The 24,587-nt window shown below is 39.4% G+C and overlaps 1 protein-coding gene across 2 annotated transcripts in view; it reads right to left on the bottom strand.

Moving 5' to 3' along the window:
• Positions 1–24,587, bottom strand: part of nrp2a (neuropilin 2a) — a 92,513-nt gene that overhangs the window by 26,278 nt on the left and 41,648 nt on the right. For both annotated transcript variants that reach the window (XM_055206150.2, XM_055206149.2), the window contains exons 7-10: positions 21,613–21,768; positions 5,210–5,354; positions 4,169–4,518; positions 3,729–3,873 (exon numbers count right to left, since the gene is read on the bottom strand). In XM_055206150.2, the coding sequence (XP_055062125.1) occupies positions 3,729–3,873; positions 4,169–4,518; positions 5,210–5,354; positions 21,613–21,768 (796 nt within the window). The remainder of the gene's footprint in view (positions 1–3,728; positions 3,874–4,168; positions 4,519–5,209; positions 5,355–21,612; positions 21,769–24,587) is intronic.

Genomic DNA, 24,587 nt, shown 5'->3' with positions numbered 1-24,587 from the left:
CGAATGAATACAAATTTGCCACCTCGTAAAATAAAAACTTTTGTGAGATTTCTGTGTCTTTATCTCGGGAAAAATGTCTAAGATGCAGGAGACCCAAACATAAAAATAACCCAATGATTACCCACCCTCAAGCCATCCTCAATGTATATGATTTGTTTTCAGATCGGAGTTATATTAGAAAATATTCTGGCTGTTTTAAATCTTTACGTTTGTAGTAAAGTAATTTTCAAACTAAATTAACTAGACTTGTTAATGGTCTAGTACATGTCTAGTGCATGTACTTATCTCGCAATAGTTAGCCTGTATGGAACAAAGCATTCACATAACTCGTCTAGGTAATATACTAATGCCGCAATAGCTAGCCTGTCTGGGACCGAGCAGATATTAAACCACAACACTGTGTGAAAAGCACTATATAAATACAATTGAATTGAATGAAGTGGTGTCGTGATGAACGCTGAAGTGCCAAGAGCAAAACAAAATGCTAGTCAGTGAATAGAAATCTAAAATGGTGGTTTAAAAGAAAATGACAAAGAATTTCGATATTAGACAAGATAATATCAATTTTCTGCCTGTGTTTCCATGTTCGTCATGACAGCACCAGTCTCGTACGCTATGTCCTACTTTGGAAGCGCACTCTCTCGTGAATGCGCGTCGGTCGTTTCATTTTTGGGTGAACTATAATTCAGATATTAAAGAGATCTCTTTTATGTTTTTTTATTGGTTGTTGCTATTTTGTGTTGTTTATTCTTGTAAAGCATTTTACAGTAAAGAAAATAAGGCAAAAACATTGATGACTCATGCTGCACCACATAGATTTTTATCCAATCAAATTGGCTCTAAACAGGAAAAAAATCTTGTTATTAGGGATCCCAAAAAAAAAAGTTATACGTTCAAATTAATTACAAGGACACTATCTCTTCATTCTGTCTATTTCCTTTGCTTTCTGTTTTGTTTACAAGTAATAAAGGTTATTGCCAAACATCACCAAACGTCAGTCTCTTTAAATCATACATGTACTGTAACTGTACACCTCACCACAGCCTGCAGCCCCCTTAATGTGATTAAGACTAGCGGGAAGATCAAGTCTCTGGTGTGTGTGTGTGTCTTTGAGAGTGTTTGTGTGAGCAATGGTGTGTGTTAAAAGTAATGGCAAGTAAGGCAAAGATATGAAAGGCTATTATTGATAGCTGTAATCCATCCTTTCTGCTCCCTTTTTCTCGGCGCGTATCCCACAATTCTCTAACCCGCCATTTCTCCTGTCATTTCATCTTTAATCACATTCTTAACGTAAAAGCTGTCACATCCTTCTAAAATAATCCAATTCAGCCAAAAATATAATCAATAATAAAAAATAGATAGATAAATAAATAAATAAATGACACTCAATTATGCATAAAGCTTTTGCGCATATTTCAGTCTGCCAATCAGGGTTTGGCACGGCTGCAGAGAGCAGCAGTGCATGCTGGGAAAATAAATAGCTGCCGTAAGGCCCTCATAATTCATCAGAGACTTCAACCAATGGTCCATATATTACATGTTTGACTGCTTTATTTGGTAAGCAGTACCACATGCACTCTAAAAATGCTGGGTTATTTTCAACCCAGCATTGAGTCAAAAGGGGACAAGCCCAGCTGTTGGGCTTAATTAACCCAGATAATGGTTGTATATGACCCACCATTAAAACAACCCAACATTTTGGGTTGAAACAGCCCACTATAGGTTAAATTACAACCCAATGGGCTCGACTTGTCCCTTTTTTTAAATAACCCAGCATTTTTAGAGTGTAAGTGGTACTTCCTCTATGAAGCGATCAAATAAGTGTGGATGTGAAAACTGAAGAGAGAGAGAGAGAGAGAGAGAGAGAGAGAGAAGGAGAGAGAAGGAAATAGGCTTTGCTCGTTAAACATACAGCTCATAAATGAAAACTTGATGAATTTACTACATACGCCAAAGAGAAAGATATTTAAATTTGTGCATTTGGCAGACACTTTTAACTAAAAGCGACTTATAGTGCATGACAAGGCAGACATTTCTTGGGATCGAACCCACAACCCTTTGCACTGCTAATGCAATGCTTTACAACTGAGGAACACTATCATATATTACATGATGGTGCCGGCACAGTACTTTATTAACATAGCTAAAAGTAGAGCAAGCATCTGCATGTGCACACACACACACACGTGTCTCCATCAGCTCTATGATAAATTATACAACACAGTCGATTATTGGCACAGAATGAAGCTGTCTGATTATTACCGTGCTCTGCGTCTGTCCGTGTGTTTTGCATGTAAATTGCATGAGTGCATTGAGTCTGATGGTGGTAAACAATCCAAAAAACATAACTTCAGTATATACTGCGTATTATTCTATATTGTATACGTGCAATACTCCCACAGGAATAAGATCTCTTTAAAATCATTTAATTGTATCGCCTAGAAAGCAATGACACTGCACGGAAAGCAACAAATGGAGTTTTTTTATTAAGTTCTCTCCATCTCAGATATTTCTCTTGAGAAAAATACTCTAATAACCTCACATGCCCCCTTTAGACTTTCAAAAGAGATCCCACAAATGTCTCAAAATGTAGTTGCGTTTCCAATAAAGATTTGCGTAAAACTATTAAATATTGTTATTTTCAAAAAACGATTGCAAAATTTCCATTAACCAATGTTACGTGACTAAAACGTAATTTTGTGGTCTCGCGAAGTCATTCCAAAAACAATGGCGATGGGTGTGTTCAACTTCATACGGTACTGCGCAGACCCGCATACGGACATTAAAGTACCGCGAAAATAATCGAAGGAGTACAGAGCATTTGACTTCTGAATCGTTCTTGCGGTATTTCAACGTCAAGCGCCTGCTGGTTCTTGCGATACCACATGAAGTCGAACACACCTATTCTGTCTTGTCCTCCAATCAAACATACTGCGCTGTATTTAAAGAATGATCGTGTTACTGTTACCCACGTCAGGTGTACTGTAAATGCGAGATAAACTTATCGCAATTTTGCAATATATTCATTTTTCGAATTGCTTGAAAAACCACCTCACCCGAGCATAACAACTTTTTGCAATAAATGGGAGTTTATTTCAATTTGCGCACTTCAAAGGGTACTGCAAATGCAACTTGTGATACAATTTTCAGAAACGGCTGCGTCTGCAATCAAACGTCAATCATTTTAATATGAATTTCCATATTTTTGATAAAACACGTTCAGTGCTACATAATAATAAGGTGCTGTATGATACATCCCAATGCTCTATACTCTACTGCATGCTTTTTACATCGTACAGTATAATTGCCAATTTGAGTCTGTTTATTTCCCTACTACAGAATTGTAGAAGAACCATCAGAGACAGTTAATACTTAATTCAGAGAACTGAGATCTCTGTTACAGCTCCAAAGCTATAAAACTGGGTTGACAGCTTGAAAAATTCTTTGACATTTTCAATTGTCTCTCTTTAGCTTTGCTTAGACAGAATCATTGTTTTCATCTTCTTCTTCTTTTAAGTCTGTTTTCTTTTACCTCTCTTCACCATAAATGAAAAACAACAATATTTAAGCCCCAACAGTTCATAGCTGATGATGCATTTCTGGATGGCTGCTCGGTAACAGATGTAGAAGCTAACAATGAATTTCATTGTACAACTAAAACAGCCCATTCATCAGCAAGAAACCGTACAAATCATGATTTCACATTTATGGATTTGCAGAACTCTTACCTGGCAGATTACAGCCAAGAACTTCCATTCTCATTCCAATGCCTGCCGGAGACCAGCGTTCCGGATAGATCCGGATGAACTGGGCGGTCAGCTCCTCAAACCGTCTGAGCTCTGGGGTGTCGTAGTGCGTGTTCCCCTCGAAAACCTACAGCAAAGAAGAGGTTACTTGCTAAAATATTTTTATTTTTCACTAAAACCACAGAAGCGATCTTTTAGTGATTTACTGTTAACCTGGTGGTAACCCACAGTAGTAGGCTACACTGTCCAGTCTGGTTAGTAGACTATCCTAAAACCAAGAATAGCCCAGATAATATTACTCTAATACCACCTTGACCGCATGGTTCAACAAGTTCTCCGTAGTTGTCCGTTTCTACACTGTTATCTTGCTTTACATAAAATATTTTGTGTATTTTTTCATGAATGCTATGAGCAACAAATACCTTAGGCATGCTAGTTTTGCTGTCCATTACAAAGTTCCAGTCTTTTGTATTCAGGCTATATGCGATGCGGTACTTCCGGACGAAGGCCCTGTTCTCCGAGGTTGTTCCTCCCTCTACGCTTCGGGCACCTTGAGTAATTACTCCTCGTACTGTTTTAGGTGTGCCAAGGTCCACCTGGAGCCATTCCTCTCCTGCAATAGGCTGGGCAGGACTAGGAAACCATCCTGATCTGCTGGCAACCAGACGGGCGACTCCTGGCGTCCAGTGGAGGTCCCGGACCGAGGAGGCTGAGATCTGGGAATCAGGGAGGAGCCCAGATAGCATTCCCTGGAGTTCAGAACAGGGGGCATCTGAGAAAAAAGATAAATAAACAAAAACAGTTTTGGTACGTTGCAATCTCACAGAGGGGTGCTTAAAATATTAAGCAAGTCGCATTTTTATCTAAAGCGACTTAGGGGCATGCCCAGTAAAAGCAATTAAAGTCCCCATGTAGTCGATAATTTTATCACTTAAAACTCATCTTTGAGCATCATAATAGCATAAGTTTTTCCTGTGACAGTAATTCTAATTCCTTAACTCTACACCCTTGCCTTATTTAGTATACGCGGATCTATGAATATGCAAATTAGTCCCCGCCCCTACTTAATATCGCACAGCTTGGGCCATAGATATGAATATGCAAATCCCACCACCTCCACTCTTTCGCACCACCACGCACCATAGATATTGGTTACATGTTTGTGACGTAGAAAACCAAGGTGATTTCAAACCGTGGAAAAAAGATTGTCTTTGGAAAACTTTTTGAAGAAAACACTCAGCAATGGTGTTGAATAATACATTTGCACATGGTTTGCCTTAAAGCATATTACAAATGTCACATAGACATAAACAACAATAAAAACATGACTCTTTAAAAGCCATCAGAAGTCATTAAGCCTTTGTATGAGTTGACGATTTGAACCAAAAGTGCTACTACAGTTCAAATGATCTATGAGATCGCATGGGTATCAAATGAAAATGTTTGTATGTGCAAACACTCACCTGTTATTTGGCAGCCATAGAGCTCAAAGCGTAGAGCAATGCCATTATTCCACGTCTGTGGTCGGATTCGAACAAAGCGGGCCAGAACAGGCTGAGGAATGCGATTCAAAACCACTTCTGATGGGTCAGTGTTGGCGTGAAAAATCTGGAGAAAGTAAAAACACAGATTAGGCTGGTTTGAAACCATCGCAGAAATCTTATAAGCCTAAAACAAGTGGCCAACGTTGAGGTAAAAGTGTTCACAAGAGCAAAACTCTTTAAATGATTGAATCAGTAGATCCCCTTCTGTTTTCTTCTCAAACAAATCCTCAAGTGGCTTCAAGCCCAAGACCAACATTTTGATTTCCTACTGAATAATACTTTCTTTGAAAGACATCTGATTTTGATATGCACATTAAATATCACCAATTAGCATACAAGAGAGCTCATTTTCTTTTTGTTTTCATGTATTTTCTTTAAAACGCTGTAGTAATTAAAAATGAGAACATGCGGCACTGCAATCTTCCTCTCTCTCTCTGTCACATACCTCTGGACCACAAGACATCCCACAATTGCCTCATTTAGCATGATAAGGATTAGATAACACTGAACACCAGTGAAAAATGTCTAGATAAGGGAGAAACTTCCCATGTAGAGTGGAATGTTTGAGAGATAACCTGAATGTCAACCCATGGGACTTGGAAAACACAAAACATGTGGTAAAAAACATGGTGTTCTGGTTACATAATGGTATTACGACATTGTGGCTTACTAGTGACTACCAAAGCTTGAAGTTATGACTGTACAAAGGTCTGTTTAAAGAGATAAACATGTTTCTAGGTTTACTCTAAGCAGTACCACAACATAATCCACACTAAACATCCAATAAATTAAGCTTAAGTCTCAGCAAAATGTCAAACCATGCTCAGATCCGCAAGTCTCTGAATGCATCCCACTAAGTGTATTAAAAATGAAATTCAAAGGTGGCTGGAACGTTTGAAAATGGTTGAAAATAGGTGACCTTTCCAAAAACACACAATGATATTCCCGTTCCTGCACCCATGTGGGAGGTTTTGGCGTCAAATCAATGTAAAACATTCCTAAACTGAGATCAAGTGTAACAGAGGCCAAGCTGGGTTGCAAAGGCCCTTAAAAGGGAACTCAGACACGACATATATCCAGGCTCGCTTACAAAGCCGTGACTGTGACCGACGGCACCGAGGCGGTGAAATGAACCGATAAAGTCAAGTGGCACTAGAAACAGCAGTGGATTAGATAGACCCAAACAAAGAATCCATTGAGCTTGTTTTCATCACTGTTAAATTTCCCCCAGATCCTCTTGCTTAGGGCCTAAACCGTCCACAGTCTCATTTATTATTCATCTCATCTTCTCCATCCAGTGACCACCCTACTGGAAAATCCAGCTTACGCTGAGAGCTAGACTCTAGTTACATGTTAGTTGGTTTCCACCTGGTCCAAATTGTTCATTACCTGCTAGACCATCGTGGACTATCCGTCTGGTTACATCAACAAACCAGCCATATCAGCTTAATGTGGTCAAGCTATTGGAAGATAGTAATTGGTGGACCAGCCAATAACCAATTTGGACCAGACAGATACCAGCTACCATGATTTAAAACAGCTACATTTTCCAGCCCAAATCCCATTGAGGGTTACGGTCTCTGGGCAGAGTACTCCATATGGAAGAGTCCCTTTTCTGTACTGTTCGCTCAAGGCTACAAACTCTAAAAAACATCTACTCTGTGTGTGTGCTGTATTCCCAGTAGGGAACCATGCTCATAATGCTTCAATGATGCGGTGTCTGTAGGGTGGAGAGGGGGGAGGATTTCTCAAACTCTTCTTTTTAAATGCTGATCTTGAGTGTGTTGTGGCTGGTGAAGCCAGACAGACAGACACAAAGACAGATGACTAAATAAATGACCCCCTTTCAGACACTTCAGCAGGATCCAGTCAGCCATGCACTTTCTGCAAAACAACACAGCAGCTCCGCAGAGTTCACAGTCAACAGTGGAAAAAGACAGAGGTTAAACTAAAAAAGACCCGGGAGGGGTCTGAGAGATGATAACAAGGAAGGAATCATGGGAAGTAAACATAGAGACGAGTACTTATAAATATAAGGACAAGCTTAATACAACCAAATCTGACTAGATGCCACACAGAAAAGTATAGAGTTCAGTTTAAGTTCTTGGGTCTTGTTTCCCTACTGAAAAATCCAGCTAAGACCAGCATAAGCTGGTAGCTGGTTTTAGCTGGTTTAAGGTGGCACTAACTGTTTTACGCTGGTCCTCCCAGCCTGACAAAGCTGGTCATGCTGGTGGGCCAGCTGGTCTTCCAGCCTGACCAACTAAGTCCAGCTAGACCAGCTTAAAAAGTGACCAAAACACAACTACACCAGCTTGCTACACCAGCAAAACCCGCTTCCTGCACCAGCAAAACCAGCTAAAACCAAGCTGGGTGACCAGCTAAAACCAGCTTATGCTGGTTTTAGCTGGATTTTTCAGTAGGGTTATGACAAATTTTACATCAATTTATTGTTAATATTAGTGTTTTATGAAAATATGTCTTTAATCATTCAGTTGGCCAAACATCTTTCCAAAAATTACTTATTTTAGGAAATTCAGGGTTGCAAAATTAAAAGTAGCCTACGATCTTAGGACCCCAGACTTCATAAAGAGCAAATCCAAGATAAACAAAAGAAATGTGGCATGGTTTAAAGCAGTCAAAGGGGTCAGAGGTCAAATTGCTTATAGTTAATGTATCTAGTTTATCTTCACCTGTGAAGAACAAAGATTTTCATCAGTGATTGAACTGCGATCTTTGACCTCTGTCAATAAGCCCAGTTACACAGTTCAAAGGTTAATGAAGCTCGTAAAGCAGTCCAAGCAACATGTGATTCCTGAACAAGTCATCGTTTCCTGTAAAAATCAATTCTACTTTGTTGATAACAGGGGGCGGTGACATTATAAACTGGCCTTTAGATGCAAACAAGTATGGACATGGATGACTTGACAAGAATTTCGAGATTACTGTGTGTCTTTATACAGTAAATGTAGGAAGGGTGTCAATACTAGGCACTCAAAAAATGTCAACCTATGGTTAAGTAAAAAATGCACAAATCCAACTGCAGAGTTAAATAAACCTAGATGGGTTGTTTCGTACCTAATTGTTGAGTGGTTTCAACCTGTGTTTGGGTGAAATACAAAATTTTTTAGGTACATTTTTCCTAACAGTTGGGTTTGTTGATATTTTACCCAACCGAGGGTTAGGGAAATGTTTTTTGTTCATTTGAAATAAGTGACTTGTGTACTAGCCTTTGTCCATAACATTTCACTAACAGCCATAACCACAACTCAACCTTAAAGGAATAGTCTACTCATTTTCAATATTAAAATATGTTATTACCTTAACTAAGAATTGTTGATACATCCCTCTATCATCTGTGTGCGTGCACGTAAGCGCTGGAGCGCGCTGCGACGCTTTAATAGCATTTAGCTTAGCCCCATTCATTCAATGGTACCATTTAGAGATAAAGTTAGAAGTGACCAAACACATCAACGTTTTTCCTATTTAAGACGAGTGGTTGTGCGAGCAAGTTTGGTGGTACAGAATAAAGCGTGGCGCTTTTCTAGGCGGATTTGGAAGGGGAACTATATTTTATGGCGTGGTAGCACTTTTGGGAGTACTTCGACTCGCCTGAAAAGTCCGCTCCCCTTCTCACTCTCATAATGGGAGAGGGAGGGTGTTACTGCGCCGAGTCGAAGTACTCCCAAAGGTGCTATTGCGCCATGGGGTGTAGTTCCTCTTTTGAATCCGCTTAGGAAAGCGCTACGTTTTATTTTGTACCACCAAACTTGCTCGTATAACTACTCGTCTTAAATAGGAAAAACGTTGATGTGTTTGGTCACTTCTAACTTTATCTCTAAATGGTACCATTAAATGAATGGGGCTAAGCTAAATGCTATCAAAGCCTTGCAGCGCGCTCCAGCGCTTACGTGCACGCACACAGATGATAGAGGGATGTATCAACAATTCTTAGTTAAGGTAATAACATATTTTAATATTGAAAATGAGTAGACTATTCCTTTAAAGTCCCAATGAAATCAAAACGGACAATTCAAATTGTTTAATGTAATATTGCAGTGTTTATGATAAAAATTTGTTTAAATTCATGCGCCATCATAAAATTTACTTCTGATGATGACATCAGCTAGATGGCTTGGGCGTGTCATCTGTTAACTCCGCCTCCTCCAACTGCAGTTCCATTTCTGAATGAACCACCTACTTTTCTAAATCCAACCAAAGCACAGTGGAATACACAAGCCCACTTTCTTCCTCACCTGATATTCCGTTTCACTCGGAAATACATCACAACATGGAAGTCGATCGCAACTTTCGATTCACGAGGACTTTAAACTTCTTGATTCCTTTAAGTTCACATATGAGTTTAGAGTTTTAAGGGTAAGATAATAAATTCTGTCAAAAACTTCCGGCGACCCGAGTATGAATCTCGGCTCTGGTTCTTTGCCAATCAAATACCGCTCTCTCCACCCTGTACTTTCCTGTCGTCTCCTTAAATACTGTCCATCAAATAAAGGAAAAATGGCCCAAAAAATTACTTACAATTCTAGATGTGACATTTTATTTTAAACTACCAATGCTGTATGATTTTAAACCCTGCTATTGTGAACCTAACACAAAAACAGAATCAAACTTCTAAATGTAACCTATTTTAAGCTATTTAACGCTGTCAACAAGCTCAACATCTGCCTGACAACAAGAGAGTTGGTGTCGAGGCGTCCCAGGGCGGGGGGGTTCCATCCATCCAGCATCCAAGTACAACTCCAGAGTAACTAAATAATTAAGCAATGCCGTGTATCTAAAAGTGATAGATCATTAAAATGTAAAGACCCTTCAATGCAAGAGGTGTGTGTTTGGCAAACCTTGCGAGGGTCCGCCTTCACGCCTGGGCTGGTCAGAAGTCCCATGCTGAATGTTAGGGGACAAGGGGTCTTAAATTGTTTAAGTATTAATAAAGCTGTGAAACAACCTGTCTAGTTAAAGATGGGGCAGTGGAGAGAAGTTTAGTAAAAAATAAAAGGATATGTTTTATAAGGTGGCCAGTGCCTGTTGTCTAGTAGTTAAAGCAGGGCTCTTTGACTACAAGGGTCAAATTAACTATCTTTAAATTCAACTGAGAAAAGCTTATTAGATAAACCATAGGACCTTAAACAAGTACTCTTATTGCAATCTTTTGAGAAGTAATGGGGGAACATTTTGCCAAATCCAATAACCTAAATAATTTATTTTCAATCAATTTTAGGAATAATACATTCACATCTACACACGCAAAATTATGCTATATTTGTCAGCTCTGTCAAGGATTGCATGCTAAAGATGCTGTCATAGCTTGAAATGCAAATGTAGTCAGGGTTCTGAGAAAATCGCTTTGTTACTTTCGTCAGTTGAATCCTTATCTTAACATATATCAGTAACATTGTTTTGTTTCAAGATGCACACAAGTATTGTTTTTTGGAAGGTATGAAAACGTTTGGTTTGTAAAAACGACTTAAATATCCTAATATAACTAAGGCCTAGTCCTGGATTAATCTAAACCCTGTCTGGGAAACTGTGCCTTAATGACTTTGTATATAGTATCAGACTAAAGTGTCATGTAAAGGTGGGACGTTGTTGTGACTGGCGTAACCAGCTAAGATTTCTTGTAATACCAGTGTATTTAAGCAGCTACACAAGTAAGACCAGCTAAATTCTTTTAAACCGGTCCACCACTAGACCAATCAGACCAGTACCAAACCAGCTATGTCTATAAGGAAAGTGTTTCAAATTTTTTTAATCCGAATTTATTTTCTTTAGTCTCTTTGTCTCTCTGTTTTTATTCATCTCTAGATGAAGATGTTGACAGTTTCCATTTGGCTGCTCACCAGATCTCATCGCAGTCTTGAAGAGCAGTGTGTGTGTGTGCGTGTGTGTGTGTGTTTGTGCGTGTGTGTGTGTTTGTATGAGACAATGAGCATTGAAGTGCTCACTACAGAACAATACCTCCTCTCCTCTCCCTTGAGCTTTCTGTCAATAGAAAGAAAATTTGACAAGATTTCCCCTCTTAATCCCAATTCACTCTCATTTCTGCCTGTCTTTCCTATTTTTCCATCTTTCTATTCTTCCATCCTTTTTAACTCTCAAACTCTTCACCTTCTGTGATGGGCGTTACACACAGGACTAAATGACTTTGTATTCGATTTTCATTTCTCCCGTAGCGAGCGTGCGTGACAGATTTATTGCATGCTTTCCAAGATTGATATATGAATTTCAATAATAAATAGTATATGTCACACTTTTTTACGCCATTTAGTGTGTTTAGGAAAGAAAAGCAGTGGCAGCTTGTGACTGCTCATCTGAGGGGCGCAAATTCAAAATATGTGTTCGCAATGTCATGTGTGTTACTTGTGTTTTCAAAATATGTTTATAAAACGGCCCGTTCTGGTTCTTCATTCTGATTGGTTGAAACATGTTCTAAGCCGTGATAAAATACCCCGGTAACCCCACGGTTCAGACTACGTAATGATTTATGAAAATAAACACCACAGTCTTTAATCTTTTTTTTTTCTACAATGGCGATATCCAGATAAATGTCAATAAATATTGTTGAGTCATCTCGTCAATAAAGACACTAAAAAACACTGTGTAAGTTTTGATTGCTCTGAATCTGATCTCTAAGAAAAGTTCTTCATAAAAATGGAATTATCTCAGCGTTTTGCTGAACATGTGAGAGGTAATAAGAGAACAAATGAAGGTAGAATGAAACTTTTTTTTAAGCGGAGCGTCTGTTCTTTCATTTGATATATTTTATGTTTATTTAAAGAAGATAATTTTTCTGGAAGCCATTAAACTAAAACTGGGTGGCAACTTAAAAAAAAACTGTTAACGGGGAAAGAGTTAAAGTTAAGCATGCTTCCACGCATATTTGATTATCACTTAAACAGTTGCACAATATAAATATTAATGTATATTTTAGATGAATGTTGATTTATAAAAACAAACACCACAGTCTTTAATCATATTTTCATTGTGTCTTTGCCGCGTCTGTGTTGCTTGAGAACTGCGCTCTGTTGCAGATACACTTGATTCTGAGGAACTACTTTGTTTGGCGGAAGAGTAATATTTGTACTAATATAATTACAACCTATTTGTGTTTTATTTTATGAAATGCTGCTATGCATATGAAGTAACCGTTTTATAAAAGCAATAAGCCCCGCGAAGCAGTGGGGTTACAGTGCATTTTATAACTGCTAAGGGGGGTTGTTAGGCACGACGCGAAGCGGAAAAAATCTGTTGCCTTAAATTATTAATTTTCTATTTTAGAAAATATCAAATGCAGACGTTAGTAGCAAAACTTGTTTCGGAAACAGCTTCCTATACCCTTATATAGTGCACTATTTTAGGGGACAGCCATTTGTAGTGGTGTCCGAAAGTAAAGTGGACATTATCGAGTGTGCTTATTCAATCCCATAATGCACCGCAATAATTACTGTACAACCGGTGTACACTCAACGCCTAGCCGTTACCCCTTTACTGTTAGGAGCGTGTCAAATGAACTCCCGCGTCTTGACACAAGATGCCACCCACCGCACTTAGTGTCCAAATTCACTCATTGGTTTTCATTTACTCATTCAATTGGACTATATTAGCAAACTAATGTAGGGAATAGGGAACGAGGGTATGGGGGCAATTTTTGACACAAATTTGATTCAACTGATTCTCTGATTCTTTGATTCATTTCAAGTGAAAACAAAATGTGGAGTATTTTACATTAAAGTACATTGCATTGGTATATTTAAATGAAAATCATCTGAAATCATTATTCCCTTATTAAAAATCTGGAAAATGTGCTTTGACTTTATGTTTAAGTCCTACCATAAAAACACTGAATTTTCTTAGCAAAAATGGCTGTTCGGTTTCTCTAAGACATAAACACTGAGATCATCATAAGACTGAAAAATATTGAACCAAACTAAACAGCTCTAGTAAACACGTAAGCGTCTGCACAAACAAAATTATAAACAGAAGTGGTTCAGAATAACGTCATGACATCGTCCTCATAGAGCCTGAGAGATGATGACTTCCATACAAGACGTATTCGGCTCTTCGTCTGTGCAAACCCAACAACACACCCTAAATATAAACAGCTATTATTGTGAAGGCATCCATATGTCACTCCACAGAAGCAACTACTCGAGTACTTCAGCTTTGACAAGGGCAATTATTTACTATTTAATTTCTCATTAAACTATTCACACTAACAACTACACAACAGAACGGGTTTGTGAATTGTTCCCTGTGGGAAAATTAGGCTAACATTTTTTTTTTCATGCGGCAATTACTACTTTTCAAATGTCACATAAAACAAGCAAAGCATGATTGGTGGATTAAATTCATATTCGAAACGATGGCTCATTAATTTCATGAATTCCCCCAAGTGTGCTCTGATTGGCTATGACTGCATCACATGACCGTAATTCAGCCATTAATAAGAAGAGACAAATTATTTCCCATAAAGCAATAGCCGTCATTTCACCATTTAGGTTATCTATAGATATAGTCCGGCTATGAGTAGCTAAAATAAACTTGAATTTGGTTACATGTCATTTTTGCCGAAATAACTTGTGTGATATATGATATTTCATCATGTAAGCAGTCAACAGTGATTACAAAGTGTTTGGTTTCATTTATTTATTTAATTTCATTTATTTTTGGGCTATCTATTAACTTTTCACTGACGGCCCAGATTTTGCCTTAAATTAGTATAGATGTCTGGGCTGTGTTCGGCTATGTCTTGTTTAACGCAAAATTGCTTGCTGGATTGTTGATAGGCAGTTGTGCATGGACATAGTGCACAACTCAATCATGATGCAAACTATATTAATGCGTGGCATCTCAAGTTTAGTTTAATCCCTCATAAGAAACTCTATCATGAAAGCGGTCTGAGACCAGGATTAGTTCCTGAGCTCTAATCCAAACCCAGTTTGCAGGTCGATACTCTGAATCCAGCTTTCATGTCCTAACGATTCGCAGGCATTGAACTAATCTTTTAATCAAATACAGATCCACTAAAAAGAAAAGGGAAAGGTTAATCCCGTCACGACATCCCTGCCTGGCATAATAAAGGTAAAATGCATAAGTGTTTTTCTAAACCTGTGTTTAAACTGTGGCCAACAGTTATTAAACAGGAATATAAAGTTTAAACAGCATCAAAACTAACTGAGATTAAGATGTTAATGGACAGGCGACGTAAATGAAGCGTTGACAGTTGATTAATGTGCTAATTAGAAACTGCAATTATGCTCGGCAAGCAAAATTATTTCTGTCGGGTTTACTCATTTGTGACTTCATCATAATTTGACTTCGGGACAAATGTTTGCAGAACTCAAATGCTTTCTACCCGTCTTCATTTCATCATAATACATATTGATACATATTTTATGATTTTTAACACATTATTTGAGGGTTCATGATTTGGGAAATTCCTTCCTTTATCAAAACTATTTTCATATTAGCATTCGCTACATTTTATATAGAAACAACAATCTACTCTATAACACAGCAAAATAAATTTCTTACTTAGAAGTTTTTACTTGTTTTCAGGTTGCTGTAATTATGCAGCTGGTTGTCAATAACTTACTGTAGAAGTTAAAAATGTTTATTTAACTTTGAACAAAAATCTACAGTACGTTACTGGCAGCTAGTTGCCAGTAATACCCAGTAATATTGTAATTTCTACAGAAATGTTTTACTGTGTATCTAAAATTCTTAAATTAAGATGCATTTTTTGATAAGAAAGATGACCTAAGAAAATAAGTCAAGTTTTTACACCAAAAATATAAAATTTAGTGCTTGGGCAAAGATTAATCTCCATTAATCGCATAAAAAATAAAAGTTAACTTTTGAATAATATATGTGTGTGTGCTGTGTGTAATTATTATGTATATTTAAACACACTCACATACATACATTTCGGAACATTTTTATTTACACTGCAAAAAATGACTTTCTCACTTAGTATTTTTGTCTTGATTTCAGTAGAAATATCTAAAAATTCTTAAATTAAGATGCTTTATCTTGATGAGCAAAATGACCTAAAAGAAAAAAGTTCAAGATTATCCTATTGGCAGATTTTTGCTTGGTGGAAGTCAAAGTTCACTTAAATTTTATGTTTCTTGGCTAAAAGAGTTTTTTTCTTAGATCATTTTGCTCATCAAGAAAATACATCTTGATTTAAGAATTTTTCAATATTTGTACTGAAAACAAGACAAAGTACTAAGTAAAACAGTCATTTTTTGCAGTGTACTGGTATTTAAATGGGAAAAAAATCGTTATGATTCTTTAGATATGGAAAGTATGGAAATCGTCTCGGGTTACGTATGTAACCCTTGTTCCCTGAGAAGGGAACGAGACGCTGCGTCGCCATAGAGACGCTTTGGGAACGCCTACAGCGTGACGGCGTCTGAGTATGTATATCAAATCCGACCAATGGTTGGGCGTGACGTCATAGACGGAAGCCAGAGAGCATAAATACGGCAGAAAGGAACGCCCACTTTATCTCGCATAAGCCGAAGCGGGTATTCAGGCACGCCGGAAGTATGGCAAAGGAGACGCAGCGTCTCGTTCCCTTCTCAGGGAACAAGGGTTACATACGTAACCCGAGACGTTCCCTTTCGAGGGAACTCGCGCTGCGTCGCCATAGAGACGCTTTGGGAACGCTATACCCAATCCGCCAGACTACAAGTGCCTGTCTGTGTGTAGAAAGCACAACTGAGACCAAAGCACAACTAAGACCAATGCACACGATCACCAGGAATAGAGTTGAGATCCAACTCAAAAGTGTACAAAAGTGAGCGGTGAGGACCTGCCTGCCACATCACAGATATCCTGGATCGAGGCCCCTGCCCATAGGGCCCTATATGCTGCCATACCTTAAGTTGAATGGGCTCTGACGGTTAAAGTAAAGGGCCGTCAAGAGGCTTCATAAGCACATGGGATAGCCTCGGCTATCCATCTACCTAAAAGCTGCTTGGTGGCCGGGAAATCAGTCCGGGCCAAACCGAAGCATTAAAATTACTGCTCTGTTCACCGCCCTCTGGCTAAATCCTAAAAAGGTGGAGGGCTGAAAGCCTGCAATATTATGGGGCATGGAATATTATTCCGGACCTTAGACCCGTAATCTGACCTAGGGTAGAAAGCCTTCACCATGCCTGGAGCGAACCCGAGGCAAGAGAGTGAAGCAGAGAGAGCCAATAAAATTCCTACCCTCTAAAGGGAGGTGATAGCTAGGAGAAATATAGTTTCCAGAGTAAGAAACTTTCTGAAATGGTATCAATGGCTCAAATGGTGCCCCTGATAAGTCCTCCAGGACCACAGACAGATCCCACGCAGGGATCCTAAAATGACTCGCAGGCCTCAGCCTCCGAGTGCCACACAGGAAACGCATGAATAGATGGTCTCTACTTAATGAGGGACCGACCACTAAGGTATGAGATATAGCTGCCACATAAGCCTTAATGGTCAAAGGAGGCAGCCCTGCTGCAAACTGCTCTTATAAAAACTCCAGAACTGTACCAAGGGGCAGTTAACTGGGTCATATAAGTGCTCTTGGCACCACGTAATTAAAGTCTTTCTGCAAATGCGTATAATTTCCTGGTGGTGGGAGCTCTGGAAATAAAATAGTCTGCACAACCTCAGTTGAGAGACCCATTTCTATGAATCTGTCCTCCTCAGAGGCCAGACCCAAAAACTCTAGGCAGGGGTAAAACACAGTGCCCCTTGCCTGAGACTACCGATCCCTCCAGATCGGCCCCTGAAATGGGGAGCCGTCTAGGAGGGAGACCAGGTTCGAAAACCACACTCGGGTCAGCCAACACAGGGCTACAAGCAACGGCTGTGCCTGTGCTGCCGGACTCTCTCCAGAACTCCCGGGAGCTGAGCAATTGGGAAAAACACACAGGAGGCCCTCAGACCCTTCCTGTGTCATGGCAACCAGTCCGAGTGGGACTGGGTGAAAGAGAGAAAACCAAAGAGTACAATGTGAATTCTCCTAAATTGCAAACAGGTCAGCTTTCGCTTGGCCAAACCTGAGCCAAATTTGCTCCCCCACATGTGGATGGAGTCTTCATTCCCCAAGCTCAACGCCTGCCTGAGCAGAACGTCTGCTCCATGTGGACTTACATAGATTTTGACCTTATGGTCTTCCATAGCCACTTCCCGGCCTTAAAGGGATGCATCCGTCGTAAACCTGATGTGATGACCCTGAGCCCCCAATATTGGCCTTCATGGGAAAGGAACCATGGTTTCTTCCATAATACTAAGGCACAAAGCATCTGGGTGTGACCTTGATCATGAGAAACGGGTTACCCCTCAGGGAACCCCATGGTTAAAGGATGGATTCTTTACGAGCAGGAGACAACCGTGCCTGCAGTCGTTGAAATCCATACCACGCCCAGAAAAGAGGTCCTCTGTGCTGGAGAAGCATACTTTTCCTGGCGTTTAGTTGATGGGACATTTTTGGCCCTTTTGGCTTTCCATAACTGATCACAGATAGAAAGGGATGCGTCTGTCATTAATGTTATGAGGCGACAGACCGCACCTGACTTGGGGCCTGTAAACAAATACCCAAATTTTTTTCCATATTCTTAGGGCACGAAGACATATGCGCGTAACCCTGAACATGTGACAAAGCCAACACTGGCCTTTTGAGAAAGGAACCATAGTTTCTGCCATAATACTAAGGCACAAAGCATTCGCGTGTGACCTTGATTATGCAAAAACGGGTTGCCCCTCAGGGAACCCCATGGTTAAAGGATGGATTCTATACGAGCAGGAGACAACCGTGCCTGCAGTCGTTGAAATCCATACTACGCCCAGAAAAGAGGTCCTCTGTACTGGAGAAGCACAATTTTCCTGGCGTTTAGCTGAATGGACATTTTTGTCCTTTTGGCTTTCCGTAGCCAATCCTCAGCTTAACAGAAATGCATCTGTCATTAATGTCATGCGACAACAGTCCGCACCTCACCCTGGGCCTTAGACAGAAACCCAGCATTTTGCCATATTCTTAGGGCACGAAGACATGCGCGCGTAACCCTAAACATGGTAAAAAGGCCAACACTGGCCGAAAGGAACCATTGTTTCTTCCATAATACTAAGGCACAAAGCATCTGCGTGTGACCTTGATCATGAGAAACGGGTTGCCCCTCAAGGAACCCCATGGTTAAAAGATGGATTCTATACGAGCAGGAGACAACAGTGCCTGCTATCGTAGAAATCCATACTACACCCAGAAAAGAGGTCCTCTGTACTGGAGAAGCACACTTTTCCTGGCGTTTTAGCTGATTGGACATTTTTGCCCTATTGGCCTTCCATAGCTGATCCTCAGCTTAAGAGAGATGCATCTGTCATTAATGTCATGCAGCGACAGACCACACCCCCGAAACCTTTACATATTCTAGAGTACGAAGACATGTGCGCGTAACCCTGAACATGCAAAAAGGGTTGCCCCTCGAGGAAAAACCCTGATTTTAAAACCACCACTTGGTGTGTGATTGACCTAGCTTCAACTCATTCACTTATGTGAAAAATGGACATGACACGAGCAGGAGACATCTGTGCCTGCATCATCATTGAGTTCCATATTATCCCCAAAATGTGATCACCTGTGTTGGGACTAACATACTTTTCTTGGTGTTCAGTCTCAACGCTAGGTATCTAGATGTGCAAACATAACATCTCGATGCTGTGCTGCCATCTGTGCTGACTGTGCTAATATTAGCCAATCGTCAATATAAATAGTATGCAAATGCCCTAAAGATGCAATGGCGCCAGGGCAGCATTTACACATTTTGTAAATGTGTGAAGGGATAGAGCTAGGCCAAAGGGAAGGCTGATATTGGTATGCCATGCCCCCAAAGGCAAACCTGAGATTCTGTGAGCAGGAAAAATCCATTAACAAAAACCAGTCCTCGGATCTGATTTGAGATTAATGTGAGTGACTGTCAACATCATGAACCATAATTTTGTGACAGTAATGTGTAGTCTTTGAATAAAAGGAATTCCAATTCCTGCTCTAAAATTAGGAATGTAGCCTATTTTCTGTGCATAACACCCATTGAGATATGTTTGGAATGTTTTTCCATGCTATCATAATATTTACCAAGGGAACCTGATTTACTGTGCTCTGTACTACGAGAGGCAGAGTGTTCACAGTTAATACAGGAGGGTACTGAGAAATGTGGGGACCCGTAAATGGCGGATAAAACCCACACTCCCCAGGAGGGCATACCCTGATAGGGCTTTATACATATATTTGACAATGTTGGAGGCTTTAGGGATGAAGCCACTCATGGCAACATAAAAAACATCCTCTAAATATAGCCTATTATGTTTAAAAGCTAGCTGAAGTGCTTGTGTAAACATGGTCAGAGAATGGTCTTTCCATGACTTGCATAATAATGGAGATCAGGAAAGAAAGGAAGCCTCTGGTGTTGAGATTGCCCTCATTTTGTAAGAAAACTCTCATCTAATTTGCTGGATGATATAGTTTCTTTTTTTTTTTTTTTGTATCTGCTTGTTCATACATATTAAAACTAGCAGTTACAAGAAACAACCTCGATCAACTTCTCATTTAATAAGACCGGTCGAGGCGGGCCTCGAACCGCAAGACACGCGAACATCGTCTGACGCAGTCAAACAGTAAAGCACGGGCTACCGATCGGGGCGGGAGAAACCGGCATGCGGGCTCCCGAATCCCTCCCGATAGCAAGGATAAGTGCACACCGCCTTCGCGGACGTTGATCTTTGAACCGGTCGGTGAAGAGAAGGGCTGTGTTTACAATATATATCTCCTCAGAGGTAAAACATTGCATAGGGCTCCCGTTCGGGTTGGAAGTGACCGGAATGCGTGCTTCCAAACCCTCCCGAGGCAGAGCTTTCACGGTCAAAGTACACTACACCACCTCAGTGGACGCAGGACTTAAGCCACGAGAAACGCGATCATTGTCTTGACTCATCAAAACAACGACACACAGCCCGAGTGGTGTGTGGCTGAGTTTTAGCATGTTTAAAGGGCTCTGGCAGCTTATCATGCGGACGCCCTTCCGCGATTCGGATTAAACTTCGACACATGCCTCGTACTGAGCTTGATTAAATCATTATATGGCAGAGGAAGGATAGCTGTATAGGACTACCCTGTACTCGAATATATCAACCCCCTCGGGGGAAGATTACACGAGATCACGTCCCTCTCAATGAGGGGAAGTAACTGCAGTGCAGGCTTCCACACCCAGAGGAGGAACAACGGAGCATTTTGAAAGGTAAGTTATCATAATGAACACACGTCACACCGCGCCCTCAAGAGCGGCGTGAGCGTGCTCAGCTCCTAAACTTTCTAATTTCTTATTTTCCTTCATTATAAGCCACACAGTTAAACTATTCAGTCACACAATTTTTAAGCTATTCAAACACTCTTGATACACACACACATAGATAGCCGCTGAGGCTTTAAAAGATAAAGTGGGCGTTCCTTTCTGCCGTATTTATGCTCTCTGGCTTCCGTCTATGACGTCACGCCCAACCATTGGTCGGATTTGATATACATACTCAGACGCCGTCACGCTGTAGGCGTTCCCAAAGCGTCTCTATGGCGACGCAGCGCGAGTTCCCTCGAAAGGGAACCACCATGAACACCTCGCCCACACAAACACGCACCCACCTCTTTCTCGCTGCGAGCCTTATTTTTTCTGGCCAGGTGTGACCAGGTGTGACCGGTCATGCATGTGTTTATACAACGGGTAGCTTACAGGCATAATGAACGGTCAAATAGATAAGGGCGCAAAAGAGCTTCATTGTTCTCCAGCAGAAGATAATCATCTCTCAACTTATTCCCATGTCACTTTTTGTGTTTTGAAACCAACAAACTTCACCTGGGACTGAAATTTTGCCTCCCTGCAGACCTATTTTCACCGGCAGCAATTTAATAGATTTATCATAAAAGTTAATGTTTAAAAACTCATCGCATTAAAATAATAGAAATATCTGCTTAGGGATAATATAAGAGTAAACAAGACTCCAAAGATAGACTTGGGACGCGAAGGAGATTAGAAAAGGATATTTTGTAGCCCAAAAGGTTACAGTTCATTGTTACAAATTAATTTTATTTATGCTGTGTCTGTCACTTGCAATGAGGAATAAAGAAAATAAATGATAGAGAAAGTTAGATAAGAAACTCAAACTCACAATGCCCACCTAAGCACCATGTGCTTAATCGCAAACACATTTTTACCACAACTTGGCTTATTTGATGAAACATTGGGGATATTTAGGTAAATGTATTTGAGGTTTCTTGCCTTATGGTTTTTTCCATGCCGATACATCATCCAGTCTTCTCCATTCGTGCTAACTTCTAACTTGAAGGTTGTTACGTAGTAAGACTTCAGGGTTTCTTTGGAGACGGCTCCTTGTGTTGCGATCCCGGTCAGAACCTTAAGGAACTGAAGATCCACCTGGGAAAGAAACGTGATTGATGAGAGTGGGAAATATGGAGAGATATGCCCGACCGATTACACCAAACGTAGTCTCTGTTGACAGAAGATCAATGTGGATTTCTGAAGTGAGTAATGCACAGATCCTCTGCAGTTCAAAACATCAATTTATATAGTAAATCTATTTTAAATGTGTATGAAAAAGACACAGAGGATAATCTTCCGCCTAGTCAAGCAATATTTGTGAGCGGAAAACATACAGGATGTTGTGGCTGTGCTATATTGTGAATATAGTGATGGCTTAAAGGGCCCACAACCCCTATAGCTTACTAGTATCCAATGCTACTTCCATCCTTCCACTAGAAGATATAGTTATTATCTTTACTGTACCTTGTTCATGCAACTACCCTTTATGTAGGTTAAAATTCAAGCCTCGTATGTACAGTAAATAAAAAGCAGTACATGATTCATCACAGGTCTCATTAAAACCTCCTGGCCCCTCCAAAAAGTGGCAAAATCTCACCTTATCTGTCAAATATAAGATGAAAAGGCTCCCAGGCCCACTTATGGTAGTACCGGGATGCAGGTAAGAGGGGAGAGAGGGAGGATATGAATCCTAAAATCAATAACACTGGAAAAGATTGCTAACTACGGATTTCTCTAGACTGTCCTCATCCATCACAGAAACGTTAGCATCACAGCAACCCTCCACGCATCATCGGCCCGCACCAAGACAACAAACACGGGGCACGGGCTGAAGACTGCATGCTGACGGGCAAGATGAAGTGGTCCGTAGAGAGCGTAGAAGTGTCTGGAAAATGTATAATATACCGAAAGTGTGTGGCTGTATGTGTGTGACTGTGAATTTCAGTAGATTAAAGTGCTGCTGGTAAAGGTTTAAAGCTTACACTGGTTAAAAGGCAATAAGATAAAATAAACTACAAAAATTACCTATCATCAATTTATGAAAAGATATTTATGCTGTTCTGTGGTAGGCTGGAAAGGCGTTTGTGGTTTGATTAGATTGCGGTTCAAATTTGATGTGATCTGATGCGAATGTGATTTAATGTAAACGTGATCTGATGTGATTAGATGTGAATGTGATCTACTCTGAAAATCTGATTTTACGTGATTTTATGTGAATTTGATCTACTGTAAATCTGATCTTACATGATTGTATGCGAATGTGATCTACTGTAAGTCTAATCTTAAATGATTTTGTGTGAATGTGATCTACTGAAAATCTGATCCAACATAATCTTATGTGAATGTGATCTACTGTAAATCTGATCTTACATGATTGTATGTGCATGTGATTTACTGCAAATCTGATTTTACATTATTTTATTCAAATGTAATTTACTGTAAATCTGATCTTATGAAATATGATCTACTGTAAATCTGATACTACATGATCTTATTGGAATGTGATCTACTGTAAATCTGATCTAACGTAATATGATCTACTGTAAATCTGATATAACATGATCTTATGCTAATGTGATCTATTGTAAATCTGATATTACATGATCTTATTGGAATGTGATCTACTGTAAATCTGATATTACATGATCTTATTGGAATGTGATCTACTGTAAATCTGATCTAATGTAATATGATCTACTGTAAATCTGATATTACATGATCTTATGCTAATGTGATCTATTGTAAATCTGATATTACATGGTCATATGTGAATATGATCTATTGTAAATCTGATCTTAAATTATCTTAAGCGAATGTGATCTGCTGTAAATCTGATCTAAAATGATCTTATGCGAATGCGATCTACTGTAAATCTGATCTAATGTAAATCTGATTTTAAATATTCTTATGCAAATGTGATCTACTGTAAATCTGACCTTAAATGATCGTATGCGAATGTGATCTACTATCTGATCTTAAATGATCTTATGTGAATGTGGTCTACTGTAAATCTGATCTAATGTAAATCTGATTTTAAATAATCTTATGCGAATTTGATCTACTGTAAATCTGATCTTAAATGATCTTATGCAAATGTGATCAACTGTAAATCTGATCTTAAATGATCTTATGCGAATGTGATCTACTGTAAATCTGATCTTACATGATTTTATGTGAATGTGATCTACTGTAAATCTGATCTTAAATGATCTTATGCAAATGTGATCTACTGGAAATCTGATCTAATGCAATATGATCTACTGAAATCTGATATTACATGATCTTATTGGAATGTGATCTACTGTAAATCTGAACTAATGTAATGTGATCTATTGTAAATCTGACCTTAAATGATCTTATGTGAATGTGATCTACTGTAAATCTGATCTTAAGTGATCTTATGTGAATGCGATCTACTGTAAATCTGATCTAATGTAAATCTGATCTTAAATTATCGTATGCGAATGTGATCTACTGTAAATCTGACCTTAAATGATCGTATGCGAATGTGATCTACTATCTGATCTTAAATTATCTTATGTGAATGTGGTCTACTGTAAATCTGATCTAACATGATCTTATGCGAATGTGATCAACTATAAATCTGATCTTAAATGATCTTATGCGAATGTGATCTACTGTAAATCTGATCTTAAATTATCTTATGTGAATGTGGTCTACTGTAAATCTGATCTAACATGATCTTATGCAAATGTGATCTACTGTAAATCTGATCTTAAATGATCTTATGTGAATGTGATCTACTGTAAATCTAATATTACATGATCTCATGCGAATGTGATCTACTATAAATCTGATCTTACATAATTTAATGTGAATGTGATCTACTGTAAATCTGATCTTACATGATTTTATGTGAATGTTATCTACTCTGAATATCTGATGTGATCTAA

Source organism: Misgurnus anguillicaudatus, chromosome 3, assembly GCF_027580225.2.
Source record: "Misgurnus anguillicaudatus chromosome 3, ASM2758022v2, whole genome shotgun sequence".
Lineage (NCBI taxonomy): Eukaryota > Metazoa > Chordata > Actinopteri > Cypriniformes > Cobitidae > Misgurnus > Misgurnus anguillicaudatus.
The sequence above is the reverse complement of the archived record's forward strand: the minus strand, read 5'-3'. Positions and strand labels throughout refer to the sequence as shown.